The sequence below is a fragment of the Limanda limanda genome, chromosome 1, assembly GCF_963576545.1.
Source record: "Limanda limanda chromosome 1, fLimLim1.1, whole genome shotgun sequence".
Classification (NCBI taxonomy): Eukaryota; Metazoa; Chordata; class Actinopteri; order Pleuronectiformes; family Pleuronectidae; genus Limanda; species Limanda limanda.
Genome location: NC_083636.1, coordinates 32,716,511 through 32,737,033, shown reverse-complemented (window position 1 = coordinate 32,737,033; position 20,523 = coordinate 32,716,511). Strand labels below are relative to the sequence as shown.

The 20,523-nt window shown below is 40.3% G+C and overlaps 1 protein-coding gene across 1 annotated transcript in view; it reads right to left on the bottom strand.

The window, feature by feature from the left end:
- LOC133012294 (astrotactin-2-like) overlaps window positions 1–20,523 on the bottom strand; it is a 243,249-nt gene that overhangs the window by 191,698 nt on the left and 31,028 nt on the right. The window contains exon 2 of the mRNA XM_061080275.1: window positions 10,578–10,765. Coding sequence (XP_060936258.1) covers window positions 10,578–10,765 — 188 coding nt within the window. The remainder of the gene's footprint in view (window positions 1–10,577; window positions 10,766–20,523) is intronic.

The window sequence follows — 20,523 nt, the reverse complement described above, 5'->3', positions numbered from 1 at the left end:
CAATAATCATGTATTGTATTTTGAGGGTATTATTCAACTCATCAACATAAATGGGAATGTAAAATTCAATTTGTAGTTGACAAGAGTGCTCCCAAAAAAACAGTTGAATATTTAGAAAGAAATAATCTTCTAATTTAACTTATTTTTATTTAATTTGTTCAATGAATTTTACTTCTTACACATAACTAACGTTTTAAATTATTTTTTATAAATAGAACAAAATAATAACTGCAATTTGGGCCAATTTACACTGAAATTCAATGATATTTTAGTGTAATTTAACTAAATATATATATCAATTTTATTTTGCAACTTACAAATGTAAATAGAAAATATAAAGCACTAAAATGCCTTAAATATAAATATTTTTCATACATAATGAAGTAAAATAAATGAATGTCGCTCCAGTTGATACTCCATTTCTTCTTTCTGGAGTAATTGCTAAAAACATTCACAACCAAAAATGTTGTTGTCCCTTGATTTGTTTTCTTCATTGAAAGTAAAGGAAAACCAGGTCTCTGTATCTAAGGAGGTGCAGTCCAACACAGTCCAATGAATAAATCTCCATTGAGGTGACATTTAATGTTTGGCTGGAGCAGATACGAGCAGAAAGCTGGATGTCAAGCTTACTGGGGAATCAAAGAGTTTCCCCAGTGCAGCACAACTATATTTAGATCATAATATTATTGATGTTACTGCTGCAAAGTAATGCAGGAGCAACTGGATTGAAAAGAAAAACTTTAACACCGACTCAGACTAAGGAAGTTAAAGATATTACAATGATAAAGTGATTACTGGAAAAAAAAATATGGCTGATTTAGAGAATTATATTTAAAAATAGAATATGCTCAAAGACCAAATTAAATCCAAACTCAAGTTAACAGTGTGTTGTGCTCTTACACTTGCCAGGGCTCATTATAATTTCAAGGGTGACTGGACAAATAACAACATTTTTAAACTTTCCACTCTGTATTACTCAAACAAACCACATTAATCTTTTAGAATGCAATCCAGATATACACAATCAGATCACTGACATTTGCTTTCAGATAATATTGTCTTTTCTCGGAGCCCAGACTGCCCAGTTAAGTGTTACTGATGCTTTTCCCTCCAAATGTCCACGATCAATGACTCACTTGAACCCACAGAGAATTATCATCTGATACGGCACTTTCATTGTTTTGGTTCCACTGCTCGTCCACAGTAAAGCTAAATGGCAACCGCACACAAAAATGGACGGCTCATTCCTTATGAAGGTGAGCAGGAGCAGACAATTTTGCAATGACATAATGAGGATAGGTTGTTAATTGATGGATTAAGCAAGTCCCCAAAGTGTTGATACCATAAATAAACACATTTAATCTAAAATGTATTTTCACCTTTCAGATTATTTAAGTAAATCCAGCAGTTTCTGTAAAACATACAGTGGAAAGAATTTGTGTTTCTCATGACCCATGTGCAGTTTAATGGATATGTCAAGGCAAACAAAGGCAAAGTACTTTCTGAAGGTTCGGCACTAATCTGTTTAATACTAAATACATAAATCGAGAAATGTAACCCATCAAAATTAATTTAACCAGAGTGTCTTTGTTGTCTTAACATAACCCAAAACTGCAAGGTTTTAATCAATACAAAAAAGAAGCCAGGCACTGAGTGTGCTGCCACAACAATGTAACTAGGAAAGCTCAGTTCAGTTGTGAAAGTAATTTCCAGGGGACACACTTCTTACAGCCTGTGGAGCTGCTCCCAATTAGAGGAAGACAATTATAGAAGGGAAGTGGCCAAAAGTACTATGTGCATGATTGTAGAACATTTTGACTAAACCACTGCGTTACAGTTGCTATCATCACTTGACAGGAAGATCAACAATCAACAAACACCTGTAACAGAGGTGTATGGTTAGACTGTTGGTTGCCACAACATTGAAGGTTATACCTGCAGCTTTTATTTTGTAAATTAACAATGTAGACTGGACATAAAGATGGACTACCCTTCTCCTCCTCCTCTCATTGTATAGATGAAGCTAAAAGATCCTCAATTTAGGGAGTGTTGGCATCATTTGGACCTAGAATTATGTTGTCGAGCTGAAGTATCAAGGTCTTGATATAATCAGGCTCAGCTGTCAAATAACAAATTTAAATAAACGTACAGGAAATGAGAGAAATATTCTTTGACCATATTTTATCTCACCTAGATTTGACCTTTTATTTGGTCCTTGTCGCATTCAATAACATGGAGGAGGCAGGGTTTATGACCAATTCCTAGTCAGCCACCAGGGGGCGATCCAAACACTTTGGCTTCACTTTAAGTGCACGGTCATGTCGTCCATTTTTTATATACAGTTAATGGTGAACAGTTAGATCCAGGATACAAAGTAATTATACAAAATATAAAAATCAGAGTCCGGTATCACAACACAATGATTTGTGAGGTCCAGTCTGATTGGGGATGAGATGGAGGTCGTGTAGAGAAGGAAACATATTTAAGACTATAGTCAAGTAATACTTTATAATTTGAGAACGTGTTTGATTGTACATACAGTGCATTCAGTCATAAAAGGGACAAAGCTACTATGATCCAAAACAAGGTTGATATACTGTGGTGATAATATAGAATTCTAGTGGATCTGATAAGAGCAATACAGCATTGATCAGTAACCCTGGAATAAAAGGGCGTTAAAAATATTCTCAACATCCAATTTGAGTTGTTACTAAGTTTTTTCTTTGGAGGCGTACATGCTGGAGATGAAAAACTGAGCACACTGAGCTGGAGACATGATATACCACTTAAACCTTTCCATGTGATGTTTGAGTCATTTAAGTGATACACACTGAGCTGATGTAAAAGAGCTTTATTAAATGCACAGGGGAATAATGAGCTCCTTCAGCAAATCACCTTTTCATTATTTCTTTCCACTCTGGAAGCTTCATGTCAGTCTGTCTCCTAAGCTGCTAGCCAACAGTAATTATAATTAGCCCATGATTGTGTTATTCAGTAACATGCGTGTGTAAAATTGCTGAAACCAAAAAGGTGACGAAAAGAATTAAAGCTCCGGGCAATTAAAATGTAACTCGCTGCGACTTAAATTAAATAATTGAGGGTGTCTTCACCAGCAGTGGCACGGTGAAAATTAATTTCTGTAGCCCCCCCCGCCCATTCCACACGAGCCACAACTGCCTCGATGACCCACCACACTGATGGTCATATATCACCGGTGACTGCTTAATTATAAGGGAGCCATTTCAACCGTGTAGGGTGCACTATATCTTCATGCATATCTATCAGGACGGAGATAAGAATAGTAGCCCGCCCTTCCCATAGAGTGAGCTCCGGAATATTAAATGACCTCGCTCGTACGCTCCATTATACAAAATGAGCCGGGCTGAGTTTACAGATGAAATGTTTTCCGTTCATTTCGGGTTTTTTTAGTCTTTCATTTTGTTTTTGGTGGTCGTCTAACCGCTGCAGTTAACATTATGTCCGGATAATTAATGAAACGGGTCTAATTTTCATTTTGCGCGGCGCCGCGGACGCCCGTGATCTCGCAGAATGGATGATTATGTCCTGTAACGTGGCACATGAAGGGCTCTGAACTGCCAAGCCTTTACTGCATCTCATTTTGGTAAAATACTACCTGTCCTCCCAGTGAACTCAAACATGCCAATTTCTTTGAAAAATCCTCCACAGCGCCACACGAAATATAAGTGATCGCTGTTTCCTCTGAACTTCATATTTAAAGTCCCGCTGCAATTCACCCACAGTACCTATGACAAAGAAATGCAATTATATTTCAGCTATGATTCCTTCTTTTTCATTTTTTTCCACAAAAATCCCGCTCTACATTGCATCGTGCGGTTTGCATTGCGGAAGTTCTCTGGTGTCTGCCGCGAGAGGAGAAAATTGCTTTTTCCTCTGTGATCTGCTGTACCTGTGGGGCTTTGTTTAAAGGCTGCTTCAGTACATCTCAGAGTCTGATCAAACCACTGGTGTGACTTCTTCCTGGAGGCAAACTGTGTGGTGTTATACGTTAATAATTCCATGAATCACATTATCTTATTTCTCCCTTTTCTCTCTAACACGGCTGGGAAATTTCTTTCTGAAATGGTTTGAATTCTTTCAAATCATCTTTTGGCTCCAATAACAGATTTAACACTCTTTTTGTGAGAGAGTGGGTGTAAAAGTTTAATCCTCCCGAACCCTCCTTCAAATTTTTTTTTTTTGCAGATGCATGATGTGGGACACCTACTGGATCCCACTTCTCATCACAGACACTGAGACCGCGGTAGGACAGTGACAAACAGCAGGGAGTGCCAATAAATTATTTACTTGAAGCTGATACACAGAATACTACGCCTTCAATGATTTACAGCCACAGTTTGGCCGCTGCAAGAACATCCCTCAAAAAAAGGTACAAATCAAAAAGGAGCCGAGCAAAGACTAGAAGCAGTTCGACAAGAAAAGCTAACGGCTACAAATGAAACCCTCGCAATGAAGTGCTTTGATGACACAATGCAAATCAAAAGGGTTTTTAAGATGAAGGCCTCTGGGCTCGGCCAGGGAGCAGTGAAGGTTGTAATTCCGAAATGGAGCAAAAAGTTAATATGGTATACCAGGGTGCTTTATATTAGATCACATAGGAGGCAGGACTCCAAGACAGACTACAGTATTAAACAGTAATGTGATCTGAGGAAGCGAGTGGCTTCAACTCTTGACAACACAGACTCGCTGCTTTGTCTTGAAAAACACGACTTCGCCGGCCAAGACAAGATTCTCGTTTCATTTCGTTAATGATTTCCTTGAGGGGGGGAGAGATAGCATTTTTTTTTTTCTTGATGACATTTAGGTTATTTCAAAGTTATCCCCTCACAGGCCACCATCAGGTTGTAAAAAAGGTAAAGTTGTTCAGTATCGTGGCGAATCTGTACAATATGTTTTGACGTGATTTCAAACATTGACATTAGCATAACTTCTTTGTGGCATACTAAATGTATCAGTGCACTGAAATTCGTTTTGAAATTATATAACTTTGAAATCTGGCGTGAATAATTTTAAAATTAAATAACACATGGTTAGCCCTGAGGTGTCATGGGTTTCTTTGAAACAATTCCCAATAAAAAACACACTTATCTGTCACTTCTATTATGTTTTCTTTCTACTGAAAGCAAAACATGAAGTAGGTGAAGAGAGCACCATATAGTAGTGATGTTAAACAGTGGTTGGTCGTACATTTTTATCACAACACAATTGTCAGCAATACCAAAAAGTATACACTGATTTTATGCGTATGCATTGTACAAGCACATGAATTTGTAAAAATATGTATATCTTTGTAAATGGCTCATAATGAAGAGTTTTAAACCACAAACTCCACTCAGTAGCAAAATCTGGCTTTAAATACACAAAATAACAAATAGTAAATAGTCATAGTAAAGTGATATTTATTAAAAAAGACCAATCCTAAATTTAAGTTTTGGCCATATTGCCCAGCCCTAGTATAAATTTGTAAGGGACATTATCGTGAAAAGAGGATATAAAAAGTTTTGTGATACAGATTTTTAAAGGGTTTTCAGATGAAGTTTTAAGGGACACTTAGGAACAATGATTTCCTGAGGCAATCCAAACCGAGTGTAGGCATTTAAATATCCTCTGTACCATCGCTCAGCAGGTGCTCAGCGCTTCCCCCTGTGATGTTCTGGATTACTGTGAAACTGTTGACACATTTTGTGAACAAGCTGTTGTATATTAGGAATTAACATCTGGCAAAAAAAATACAAAAAAATGAAACTGCTTTAAGCCCATCATATCATATAATATCATAACTGCAAGCACGGTAAAGTGCCCATGGCTGTTTGTGTGAATAAAATGCTACCCTTTGGGTGGTAAACATGTCTTTATGAGCACCAAAATGCGGTGTCGATATTTATTTTTGGTTGCAATAGAAAACAGCCAAGCTCTCCCCTGATTCAAGCCATGACAGTTTTTTTATTCAACTCATTCGGAACGAAACAAAGATGAAAAAACAACAATTTAGGAAGAGCCGATGACACTGTCAACACACGGCAGACTGTTATTAAAATGTCAAAAATGTAGTCAGTTGTATGAATAATAAATTTGTGCAGAAAAAAATGACACCGTCAAATCAAAGTACTATTAGTGAGTCACTCGGTGGAAAAAATATATAATCTGTGTGACAGTCGATTGTCATTTCCACCTGCGTTCCAGCTGATACCCGCGTCTGTCTGCTGCTGTCGTGTGACGGAGAGACAGAGCAGGGGGAAGGACAGTGGAATGCAGAACGACTTGGGGGGAAAACGACTGCTTGAGAGAGCGAGAAACTGGCAGATCAATGCCAGAAGAATAGAGTGCTCACACTTCAGTCTGGGCCAGAACTGACAGCATCAGACATAATGATGTTCACTCAAAGAGCCGCAAGAAACCTCGGGGCCATCAGGCCAAACCAGTGAGTGTCCTGTCCTGGTCTGACTCCCTCGATATACTTTACCTCCTCTTTTCCCTCTGTCTTTGCATTGGATACAATAATGTCTCTTTTTAAAGAGATACTGGTACTAAACCACGAATGCATGTAAACATCAACATAAACACCTGGAGTACCTTCAGAAGCTCTTTGTCTTGCACAAACTAAATGCTGATACAAGAGTGGCTGCGCATGTGATGAAAAGTGCTTTTTGCACAGATGGCCAAACATTGAGCCTCCCATTGTTAGACTTTAAACAGCTGATGTGGCCGTTTGAGGTACTATTAAAGGCAACTTGTGGTGTTTTTGACCACAGATGGTGCTATAGAGCAACATTTCAAAGAGCAGATTCTCTATCATTGCATGTTCACAAGCAAACTGGAGTCCTATGGGATAACGAGTTGCAGATGAGAGGGAAAACATTGCAAAGAAAGTAAGTTCCGCAAGTTCTAGTTATTCAGATGAATACTATGTAAAATAGTTAATGAAACCTAGAGCAAAACAACAGTGACTATCCTACAACTGGCAATCTGGCGATAGCATTACAGTGTAGATGGTGTAAAAGCTGTTATAGAATATGGAGACGGGATTTCTTTCACAAGGCCGATCTACAGAATAGTCACTGATATTTTATTCCTATTGGTTTTCATCTAAACCTCTGTATGTCTATATTAGGCAGGATGATATAAGAGGTCACAGCGGAGTAAAGGCCTTGAAATGGAAGACTTACAAACAGTCGTAACAAGGAGCTGCCATTGATAAATGAAAAATCAAGTTCATTTGGTTAAATTCTTTAAACCCATTGCACTGCATTAATGCATTTATGTTGCCGATGCACAATGGGCTCGATACTGAAGAGGAGTGCAGAGAACTTAGTTATTCTTAGAATGGCTGAGCAGAGGCAAATCAACATTTGATTATCTGAAAGAAATGTGTACAAACTATTTGCAAATCAATGTAATTTTGTGGGTAATTTTTCATTTATTTAGTTTGTAGGAATCAATCCCTGCGATTAAATAAGCAGCCTTTTCCACTAAAATCGCTTTGACAGGTCACAAAAAAGAAATCAGGTGTAAATAATCACATTTGTGATGGATGAACACAGCCATTGCTTACAAAGACATTTGAATAGAACACAGCCAAAGTCAATGTTGTTATTAAAACGTGTGCTTTCCCTGCCATAACAGTCATGTCAGTATGTCTGCTGCGAAAAATGTCTCTTTCAAGATCACATTACTAGTAAAGAATTGATCTTCAAAATAAGCCGTGTCAGGCTACATGCCAACAGAAAGATTCTCAACATTTTAACACTTATCCAACAAAGCACCTATCACAAACATATTCTGTTTCGTGCATCGTTCCCGTAATAATAAGAAAAGATGATCCAAAAAAGATAGGGAGGGAAAATGTTATGCAACTTTTGTCACTGTCTTCTGGTTACGTGACTTTCAATCCAAACTTAAAGCTGCTCTAAAGAATCCTTTTTTTATTTTTAAGCTTGACATTTATACCATCTGGAGGTCAAATGTTACTGTCAAACGCTTTTATAAGAGTATCAATAATACAGTTTTATGTAACAGTGTAATAACTGTGTACACAGTCCAAACATTGTATAGTGTTGAACTCAAGGACAAATGCCAAAACTGTAACTGGCCTCATCCGTCTGTAATAAGCGAAGCCACGAGTTGTCTGTGCAAACAGCTTATTATGACCTGCAGTTAGGTTTTATTGTGAGTCAACCTCCAGTGTCTGAGCTAATTACCACAGGAACAAATGAGGTAGTGACAAAGTTTTCATGAAGGCAGTTGTATAGGTCGACAAAACACTCACTGAGCTCGTCTGTGTGACTGTCTGTGTGACAGACAGTCACACAGACGAGCTCAGTCAACACCATTTCATTACCTCATGTTTATTATTGTGACCATGATACTGAAGCCCCTCGAGTCTTAAAGAAGTGCTCATATTAACCCAAAGCACACTCCTTACCTAACCCTAAACAAGTCGTGACCATTCCACAAACTGTACCACGCTTCCCATTATAAACATGCCCAGTACACCTACGACTGGGTCAGCCAGACAGCTAATATTACAGTAACCATGACGACAAAGGCCAGGTAGGCCTTCTGCCAGTATATTCCAACAGGTGGCATCCAGGTGACGGGAAAAGCAGCTAACATTGAATGACATTTCAGTTTGGCGTAATTATTGTGAGAATCACAGTGTCAATGGTTCAAATCTCCAGCTGCAGTTTTAATTTGGCACCGGAAGAGACACTCGCACACAACAATTAAACTGCACCACACATACAATCATGATGTGTCTTGTTTGTGCGAGTTTTCACTGCCTAGAGTTATGCCAGCCTCATGTACACCTCCTCACTGGAAGTCTCACCAAAAGTGTTTCAAGGGTGAAAAAGAAGGAAGAGGCAGCGAGGTGAGAGGATTCGATGGAACAGGGAGACGGATGGAGGGAGGAGACGGCGTACGGAGGAGGGAAGACTGACAGAAATGGAGAAGGGGGTAGGTTGTCCACGGAGAGGTGAGGTAGGAGAAGTCAAAAACAGAATGCATGCTAAATAGCCGCATTGGACCTTGTGTTCATGTCTATGATTTAATGCAATGGCAAATCCTGTTACGCTTTTATCAAACACATACATGAATACAGCTCCGGGCTTATGTTTGGATACAGAAAACTCAGGTCCTCCACAGAGCATTGCCTAACCAGCTTCCTGCTCCACCTGCTAATGGAGGTTCATGCATATTTCAAAATGTAGACGCTCCTCCATAGCCCTAACCCCCATACCGTCCCCGACAGGTAATATCCCGACCAGTGCATCACAGATAAAGCTGTAGAGCTTAGCATGTCCACTCCAGACTTCTTCGTCTAGAAAGTCATTATTATTTCCTGGCAGTGTATCAGTTTCACCGGCGCCGATGCTTCCTGTGAGAAAATCCTCAGAGCCAGCTGAGAGGACAAGCACAGACACCACGCTCATTAAGTCATTGCTTATCTAAAGCGTGTGATCACATTGAGGTGTCTCAGCACATCGGAAGATTAACAGGGAGCAGTGACACGTAGGAACTGTGAAAGACAGGTTATCAGCCCGCATGAATAGTTAAGTAGGAGAAGTAAATAGATCCTTTATATATTTATATATCGCTGATGGTTGGAGACCACGTTGAACATCACAGTAAAAACCTGGTATCACCAATATTAAAAAATGCTGAAGTTCCAAGGCAAAGTAAATTGATCTCAATGGAATCAATAAGACCAGATACTCGCAAAGTGTGAAACTAATCTATACAATCCAATTTTCTTTTCCACTTTGAGTTCAACTTTGACACAACTTCGCACCAGTGACAAAGGGCAAAGTGCCAGTTCATGCTAGTGCTGACCTTTTCGAATCATTATGAAGCTGTTACGGGACAAATTAGACGATGGCGGGCCACCACAGTGTAAGTAATTAATGTGAAACACTGACGCGGCTGTGTTGCACCATCAAATATTAATCAACTTCCTCTGTTCAAGTATAAATCAAAAAAAGAGGAATGGTTTGCAGACAGGTGTTAGACGGGATTTTATGGTAATATGTCTTTTGTATAAATTGTGTAATCTTATTGTCTCATTAGCAACTCAGCTAACAAACTATTTCACCTCTTCAATAACTCTTCATCAGACACAGTAATGTATAATACCAAGAACAAGAAGCCAGGGGGATTAAATGGCACATTTGAAAGTAAATGATTAAGAAGTTTGGGGAATTATTATGTCACAAGCCCAAACAAGACTGGTGAGTGTATTGGTGCTTGGTTTGGAAACAGTAACTTGTGAGTATTATCTGAGAAAATAAGCCTTAAGGCGGACAATCAGCACTTGGGAAGATCTCACCTTGTACAGATTAAATAATCACACACATTCTATTCATGACACTTTCAACTGACACATATTGTTGTTGTGACACTCCAGAAAGAAGGTGAGAACAAAAGCAGCCCAACAGACAGGGTGTTTTTTTAAATATATGCAGTTGTCATGCCACATATCTATTCACACACCTACTTGTATGCACATCCACAATTGCTAAGCATTGGCGTTTGCAACTTACCATCACTGAGATGTGGAGCAGATGCATATGTTCATGGAGCACGTGTGCTGGCTCCTGGGCTGTGGGGTGCGTCGTCTGATCTACGAGCTCGGACTCGGTCATGGACACGTGGAAGTACAGCGTCCCATTCTCCAACCACTGCTGCTTCCAGTGCACCTGAGAAATGTCTTCGCCCGTGCCCGACATCTCTGCAGAGGAGAAGAAGGGAGGGTATCAGTGTGTGGCATCGACATTTAATCCACCAGAATTTAACATTTAAACTGTGTTTACCGAAGCACATAACATTGAAAAAGTGAAGCTAACAGAAATTGCCTCAAGAATAAACCACAGTTCAAATGTGACTGTTGCGCATTAGGATTCTTGTGCGGTGCTCTTTCTCGGCCCACATCACCACCGCGCTGAAACTAGAAACCTTGAACTCCAGAATAGCTGGACACCTTAAGCTGTCATAATTTTGTGCTGCTGTGTAGTTGGCTCGGTAAGACTTACTGTCAAGCTGCTGCATTGCATAGCTGCTTTGATGAAATCTTTATGACGACAACCTTTTCACCCATGGAATTAGTCAGGGATTAGTCCAAATTCAAAATGAATGAACCGCAAGCATCACTATTTTCTCTTCCATTCAATCAAGACAGCGTTCCAATTATCACCAAAATGAGCAACAGATGGAAAAAGGCTTATTCTTGCTAAAAACATTTATTTGCATTTCTCTTGTGAGGCAAGACAACGGGACCCAGAAAAAACTAAAAATACAAATAGGACGACAATGAAGTGACAATGGCTCCGAAGCTAAATCCATTTTAAGATGTAGAAATGCTTTCCCCTTCGTATCTGCATAAATCGTTCAAAATTTTCCAACAATATGAAACTATTAGCTCCAGGGCAGTGCTGGCGTTAAGTATCTAAGATCAAAGGAAACTAGAAGCATTTAAATCGAAGGGGGGGCGGGCGGGGGGGGGGAGTGCAACTTGGGAGAAAAATATATAAAACAACACTCAATTGCACGTTATGAGGGAAAAGAAAAAGAGGAAGAGGGGGATCACCAGTTTTTCCCGATATGGATCGTGGCACAAGAATCTAATGCTCTTAAGTGGGAGTGGTTTTCGGGAGAGGAGTACTGAAAAGCCTCGGGGAGCCTGAGATTGTGTGGCCTGATACAGTATTTGTCATGAGGCTGGGTGACAAGGGCACAGACATCTGCTGACATCCCCTATCAGCGCCAGGTAGCAAATGACAAATGGCTTTCGTTGCAGCTGGTTATTAACCCACTGACTCTAGGTCAGGGGACATGGGCGGCTGGGGGAGCGCTGTGCGAGCTCCATAGTGCCAGGGGCCTTCAGGTGCAGCGAGGGAGCATGTAGAACAGGCAGCCACACAAAAAATGACAGAACTTATAACATAAAGTTACATATACCTTATATAATTAAACCCTCAAGCTTGTGGGTAACAATATTTGATACAGTAAAGGAAGAGCGCTGGAATAAACAATTATTTTCTTTATATTTTCCTTTGTCCATTTACTTGATCGATATTGGTGTTCTTTTTATCATTTAATTTCAAATTAAAAAAGACATCGAAAAAAAAAAACAGTGTACCCCCCATTGATTTTGGTCTTTAAAAAAAAAAGGTGATAAAGCAGGAAAAATGTCTTGATAAATAAATAAGTATTTTATAATTCAGAAATCAACAACAACTATGTCAAACAATCTTCTGACTCTCGATTATCTCAGAACTAAATCCATTTACACTAGCTCCTATCTTTACGGCACTCTGTGGAAGTGCACTTGAAACATCCTCCCTATTGCAATTGGCCAGCAAAATGATTCTACATAGTTTTGCTGACTACAGCTTATGATAAAATTTTGTAGGGTGTGAAATTATTAAATGCCTTAACTGCTGGCTATTCAACTCTTTACGTTTAATCTGGGCTGAAAACTCGCTGCTTGAACTTTCACCTTGACAGAAGATAAAGCTTTGTCTGCTGGGCCGACAGTGAGTTGCCGCCTGCCAACTGGTACCTTTTAAAACAGAGCTTATCGTGCTGCTGTCACATTTACCCTGGAATTTATCTCACTTGCTTTATTGTATGTGCATTTCAGATAGGTATATAGAAACATTACTCAACTATTGTACTTAAAAATGGTACACTGAATTGTATAGAGGAGAACGGTGCCTCTATTGTGACCACTCCACATGCATAATGCCTTTTCTTGCACTACCAAAGTTAGTGGGTATGATCTCCCAGTGCATGACCAAATGATAGTCAGCAAAATATAAAAAAATAAAAAAAAGACCCAGCAAATTCAAATGTAATTCCAAATTAGATTATCCAAGAAAGACCTCGTCAGTCTGCACTCAACCCCGATAGTTAACTCTGAAAGTTAATATCTAGAATTCCACATGGAATTTGCCATATTCATGACAGCCACAACACTCCAACAGGGATCATATAGAATATATGACTGTGTTTTAAATCAGTTAATGGGTCAGCACAGTCAGAGCTCACGTGAAGCCAGAACGTGTCCTTTTTCTGGACATGAAAACCACAACTGCTGGAACTCAAACACAACCAAACCATTATCTATACTGCACATCCTTTGAGGGTAGTGTGGAGGGGGCTGGTGCCAATCCCAGCCGACATGGGGTGAGGGGCTGGGTCCACCCTGCGCAGGTCGGCAGCAAGGTCAACGTACAGAGACAAAAGCGTTCATGCTCACATTCACATCTCCAATAAATTTACAGCCTCCAATTAATCTAACCCCAATGACTATGTTTTTGGACTGTGGGAGGAAGCCAAGGGACTAGAATTAATACACATGTGGCTGCAGAGGACTTACAGACTTGCATTAAATAACTTACTATGCACAACACTGATTCTTGGCTTGGTCTAATTTAAAAGTGATTTTCCTACAAAGAAAATCACGCAGTGATAGAAGTACCAACATGAAGGACGGATTGGACACTAATAGAGTTTCTAGGGTTGTTACCTTCCTTTGTACTATTGTTATGTAGATGAGGATACTCAGTAAGCGTGCTATGCAAAGACAATAGGATTGTTTGTGTGTGTGTCCTTGTCTTTTGTGCTGTGAGGCTTGTCATTGGGCACCGAGCCAGACGTCAGTGGGATATAGGTCCATGGCCTCAAGGTCTGCTTGTAATTCATTAGGAGGAACATTATTAATGTGTATATGCGCATGACTGTGTGCCTACGTGTATACTGCATGAATGTGACTGAAGCCAATATGCTCCCAGCAAGGGTGTCAGCAATACAGTGTCTCCCAAACTGAGTCCAAGGACAACCCAACGGAATGATATAATGAACATTCCATAGACCCAGGGAGATTGTCTCCATGGATCACAGGGAGATGGTGAAACATTTTTTTTGGATCCTTACAGAGTAAAACGGCCCATTGGAGGTACTTGTGTTTTTTATGTGCCATCACCACTTCGGCCATAAATCTCTACTCTGAGACAAGAAGACATTTGGACTGTCACATTATTCAAAACTGCTCAAATGACTGTGCCAGTGTTTTTGCAGTTCAGGCTATTTCCTTTAAATAGTTTTTTTTTCCACCTCTGACCATTTTCTAAACTAAATACATCACACTGTGAGCCAGTGTGCAGGTATTAAACTCATTGTGTTCCTTGCAATCAATCACAAATTACAGTCAGTGAAAATCCGTCGGAAATAATGTGTAATGATACATTTTCTTCGCTCAAGAACAATGCATGGTAAGATATTTGGAAATAAGGATGTCGGAAAAAAGGATTGTTTGAAACCTGGCCGGGCTTTTTACAACTACACACAACAATAACTAAATTTGACACAAGGCAGGCGCTTGTTCTTCACTGACCACACTGGATGGCATAGAATATTTAGTCTTCTCTATATAGACACTTTTTTAGAGAGGATTCCATTTTTAAAACATAATTCGCAGCCTGCCATGCCAGTGTGGATCTATGTATAATTACCTTTAATGTTTTTGTGTGCTTCACTTTTACTGAAAAATCGGATTCAGCTCAGGGACATAAGAATTATGAAACCTTTGTTTAGTCACTTCTTTATAAAAGTCAGGACAGAGATCCTGAGAGCTTGATCTAAATCCTGAATAAAGCCCTCTTACTCTTGGCTAAGTCTTCTCTGCAGGTACTTAAGATATAAGTGAAATCTCCTGAACAAACACTGTGAGCAGAACTCTTATTAAAGAGCTGGTGATCATATAAGTGCTCACTTTGCGTCTAACTCTGTAACTTCTTGAGCTGAGATGGCTGTATTTACTCACGCTAAATTTCTCCTTGAATAAAAGTAATTTATCCCGAACACAGTCTCTCAGAGTTGGATTTCTGATAAGATATGAGTCACCACACAGTGGGAACAAACCCTTACCTTGAATCCTTGTATCCAAAATTCATGCTGATTGCAAAGAAAAACACATGCAGTGCAAATACCCAAAGGTTACCTATAAACACACAAAGTAATACCCCTGTAATTAGCCAGGTGTTGATTATAGAACCCAACAAACTGTTGCACAGTCTGATTCTCACCTTTAACCAGGCCCTCACTGCTTTGTTATTCTCTTTCCTTTGCAAAGATAACCGCTGCCATTTCAAATTGCAGCACACTGATCAGATCTGATCTTACTGCCTTCTCGCTGTGAGTCGGTTCCTCTCGCACAAGGTGGCTCTTTTCAGCAGCCAATCTCTTAACAGCTACTGTCCAGCAGCTGCTCAACAAGACACCAAACAACAGACCAATTAGCGAGAAGTCACTTGAGCAGAAACGACCAGATATTTCCCTCTTAAGTAAACCAGAGCAAAAAAGTCAATACAACAACTACATTCATCAAGTTGACATGGATTGGCCAACGATTCCAAATGAATGCTAACTCTATATCTGATAGATTGATAAGCAATTGGCAAAAGGCTTGCTGTAGCACCTGAACTCCAGTGACAGTTTAACTTACTCCCTCTACTTTGTAGTTTTCCAGGCCTCTTCCACACCACTCAATGTTTTCTTCTTGTAGAAGTATAACATCTTGAAAAAGAAAACACAAATCAAGTGTAGTCGTCACAGGCCCATTGCTTCCCCATGCGACAATCGAAGATTAATACCCACATTAACTGCAGGTCTCAGCAGTGACCAGAACCAACTGCAGCAGCAGAGCGTGTTTCCCCCCCCCGGTTGCCACTGACGGCCGTAATGAGGCCATGTGATTATAAAAAGGCAGTGTTGATGTAATGAAACTGCCTGAACTAGGTGAAACGATCTGATTATATCATACAACTAATTTATTGCACAAAGCTCTGTTGCTTGTTAAAAGTAAAAACCCACTCTCAAACTGAATACATGTTTACTGTTTCAACATTTCAGCGTTTGAATTAGTGGGGATTAGCTACTCCCTCCGGAAGAAAGACTGGAAATTATGTCATCCAAAAAACAAATCCTGGGGCTGCTCTACTGATGATGAAAACTGAAAAACAGACAGAAACCATGGCAACCCTATGAGGATATTACAGACATATTTTCTGATTCACAGCTGGCACCTATTTGAATAAATCGTTTTAAAAATCTCATGAGCCCACAGAGTCGAAATCTAACCCGATGCCAACGCACCATCTCCAAAATGCATTACTTGAAAGCATCTTCAATTCAATCAAAAATGCTCTTACTTCCAAATGAAGACATGATAGTCTGTGTTTGGATAAACTTACTTTAACGTCTTGAATTTTCTCTCATGGAGGTGAATTTTCCCTCTAAAAACAAACTATAACCACACACAACTCTTATATATTTTTCAAACAATATCTTCCCCATCATCACTATCAGTTCTACGATCAGGCTGTGTGTTGGTAATGCTGATCGCTGCCACGGTTGCACAGCAGCTAACAGCCTGGCAGACAGCAGGCCGGAGTTCAAAATCCTTGCCATTAGAATATATTGTCTGGGAGCTGAAAAACATAAGCACGTACATGCATAGACAGTTCTCAGCTCGCCCACACAGCAACACACATTCCCAAAAGGTTGGCATTCATCAGTTTAAAGGTGATCATGGCAGTGCCGAGTCAGGGATTGTGCAGGCCTGACAGCTCCATGACAGTTTGTCAGCTCGGCAACAGGCATGTGTCGACTACATTTACGATGATGAGAGCTGGCACCCTTAAGGCACTTTGCTGCCTGCCATTGCATACATGGCATAACGTGTCAGTCTGCACACAGACTCATATTGTACAGGCTGCCTATGGCTAAAATGTCTTGTGATGACACATTGGGCATATGAATATGTATTAACTAATGAGAGAATGAGGATGGATTCACTGTTTTCATTTGTTTTCGACTAAAATGAAAGCAAGGACAGGAAGGGAGATGTGAAAGTGTAAGACAGAGAGAAACAGAAAGACAGAAAAGGGAATGGGACTCAGTTCAAGAATATTAGCATAACTCCTAGACATTCAAATTCTGTGTCTAAAAGTAAGTCAGCTTTGACAATGGTAAATTCAGTATGTTTTCAGTCTTCGAGTTCATCCTCCTGTCAACAGGAAATGCTAATCAGTAGGGAAGCAACACACCTCCTTTATTAGCTGCTAAATGGCCTGGATGCCATATTCCCAAAATGCTAACGGTGCCATTAGCATTTATTAAGATCTGATGGGAGCTATGGAATATTTAGGTAGGATGAAGTAGAAAAGCAAGCAGGGTTCTTCTATCCAATTTAACACCCATGCAAATAAATGCCACCCTAATGTCTCATTACAAACACTAATGAAATCGCTGGCATTCACATAAAGACCAATGAAAACGAACACAATTAAAAATGCATCAAGACGTTTTTGCTACCTACACAGGCCTGACACACAGCTGGATAAAACACTTGTGTTGAAGTTCATGATTCCGTTTTCACTATCACAATTTGGTCCACGTTGTTTTCTCTCCATCAATGAGCCATACCCAAGTTCATTGGGAAGAAGAGCACCACAATTTAAAAAAGGTAATTCTGGTAGAATTCCTCCATAAAAAGTCAAATTAAGCCTGATCATGTTAGTGAGCAAATCGAAACGTTGAAATAAGGGAAATGAAGCAAGATAGAAAAGAGATTTCTGTCGACAGATCAGGTTGTGAAGTAAAACAATACACGAAAAGAAAAAGATGTCTGTATTCCTCTCCCCCTTACAGATCTCCGAGCGCTGCAGACTGTTGTCGCTATGCTTCCTCGCTCAATCTGCACTGTGGGATCCATTTCTGTTGACTCAACACCTGTTTCTGTGGATGACCTGTTTTTCACCTCCCTTCTCCGCATGCGCCCGTGCTGCAGAGGGCGCTTGATACACTTTTACACCTGACATTTCTCAAGACACAACGTACAAGTGACACTCATGCCACCACTGATTATTTTACTGCCCACCGAATTACAGCAATTCATGAATGAGAGTCATTTGTCAAAAGAGCAGTTTTATACCATTCTTCTGCGAAGACTAAACTTTGCCTGGTGTCTGGAAGCAACTCCACGGACGATTTGTCGTAATCTGTCCCCGAGTAGTGACTGCTGCAGTGGAACCCTAACATTTGCTCCGCGTGCAATGACAAACAAAACAGCCGCTATTGTTAATAAGGGTGGAACAGGAGGGATGTAGCAGGATTTCAACAGCGAGGACAACTTTGTCTCTGAAGTTCTTAGTGGGGTCCTCTGAAGGGTCTCCAGCTAATGAGAGGCCCCTCCAGTGCCACTCAGGCCTTATCGCTGGCGTCCACACCCGCTCAGACTGCGCTCAATCACGCCGGCAGCTTTTCGACAACGCACTGACCGCCACCTAGAGAAAAACCAATCACATTTCCAGAGGCGCCGTCGGTGAGCCCCCAGCATGAAGGGGAAGGTGACTTATGACTTCACAACACACAAGTGGAAAGAGTATTTCGGAAGTCGCAGTGAGTGCTTTAAAGAACGCATATATTTCATCACACACATCCCCCCCTCATAAATATCCCAGAAGTTCTGTGAAAGTCACGGCCATATAATGCGTCTTTCATCTCTAAAAGCGTACATTTCAACTGCTATAAACAACAAAGAGCATCGCTATCCACAATAATTGCATCATCCTACATGTTTTCAAAGCAACAAAGAAAAGTGCAAAGTAAGCAATGAATGAATAAATGAACGCTATTTGTTTTAAAGTGAGCCCTGGAGCTGTGGAACCATTACGTGACAGTGTAAATAGAACAAAGAAATAACTGCTTCCTTATGGCCCCACTGTGAAACAAGTGAATTGCATGGGCCTGTTTACTATATGTGCGTCAGTGCCTCCGTTATTGCTCAAGGTCACCTCAATTTTTGTATGATCTAAACCAATACACATACCCAAAAAATGGCACAGCTTATTATACAGTGAGGTATATGAAATACAATTTGGGGGTTTGCCTCGGAAATTAGCATCATTAACCCGCTAAGAATCAAGTTACAACAAGTGTAATGTATGGGCGGATCTATAAATGCCTTGTCCATTGTGCTCTTCCGTCAGGATTAGTGAGGCATGGAGCCAAAAGACAAACAACGAAAAAAGGAAGAGACCTCCTCCTCCTAATGTATTTAAAGTGACACATTAACGGGATAAACAGTCCCCTTATCTGCTGAGTGCATGGGCTTCTTCTGAAACGCTACAATCCCATTAACAAGAGCTATTCAGATTTCCCATCTGCCCGACTCTCTTACTATAATGTAAGTCTTGTCCACTGATGGGGGGGGGGGGGGGGGTTGTCTGTCGGTGCCAAAGTGGGAGGCTTGAGTGTAATAATACACACATTAAGATTTACTAATCCTTTGTCTTGGCCTCAATTGAGACCTTGGTCAAATAAAAAGGGGAAGGGTGCATTGGCACTGCGATTTTAAACTTCACTTACAGCATTCGGGTCAATCCTGTGCCAAGGAAAGTCAAAACACAAATGGACATTAAAATGAATAAATCTCTACCGACCGACAAAGCACATTACAATTCATGAAGTGAAGGTGTCGCACTGGTACTGAATAAAACCAGCGCAGCTTTGCAGAGCGGCTAGCGGACGGATACCAGGTCAGTTTTGACAAGTGTTGCAAATGTCTGATAACCAATGGAGCTAAGAAGAGAATCTTCTGCTGATAAACTAGAGAGCACACAATTGAAACAGGAGTGTGTAGGAAGGAGGCTGTAAGAAATGACCAGCAGCTCATCAAAAACATCCCTGATTGAAGGAAGTAAGTATAAGGAAACAATAAGCCAAAGTGAGAGATTTGATCCCATTGCTGTAAACGGATACAAAGAGTAGAATAATTAATATTATTGATTGTTTGAATCATATTGCACAGCACCACTGGCCCTTGGTCAAGTAAAGAAATAAAAAGGATATTTGCAGAGATTTTAGATGCATCATGACATTGAGGCCAAAAACATTTCCGCTTTCAACTTTAATTCCCTGGTGTTGGGCTGGGGAATCAATGGGAATCAACAGCATGTCTGGCTAGATTCAAATAGAACATCGATTTTGAATTTAAACTTGAATGAACCTGACAGTCTGCTGTGTGTGATGTGCAATCTTGATACCACTGATCTCAGTTTCAGGGATGACCTGCATGGGTCCTGGTCCCAGTGCCAGCAGTAGTGGCCTTCACCAGCAATCAGTGGTCTTGCAACAACAGAGCCATGAAGTGTTAAGCGCAGCCAACTGAAAACACACTGGTCAAGGATTAATTTATCACGGGAATTCAACTGGGACTCCATTTCCCAGCATGAGACTGTGGTAAATCTTACATTGCTTGGTCAAGGATTTCATACATAATGGGTTCTGCCTCTCAGGAGTCGCCACATGGGATTTGTCTGTGAACAACCCGCCCACTCTTGGTTCAGGATCTGTTCTGTTATTTCCCCTCCGTCTCGCCAGACATTAGATTCTGCTCACTAACCTCACCCTGGAATAGCTTCA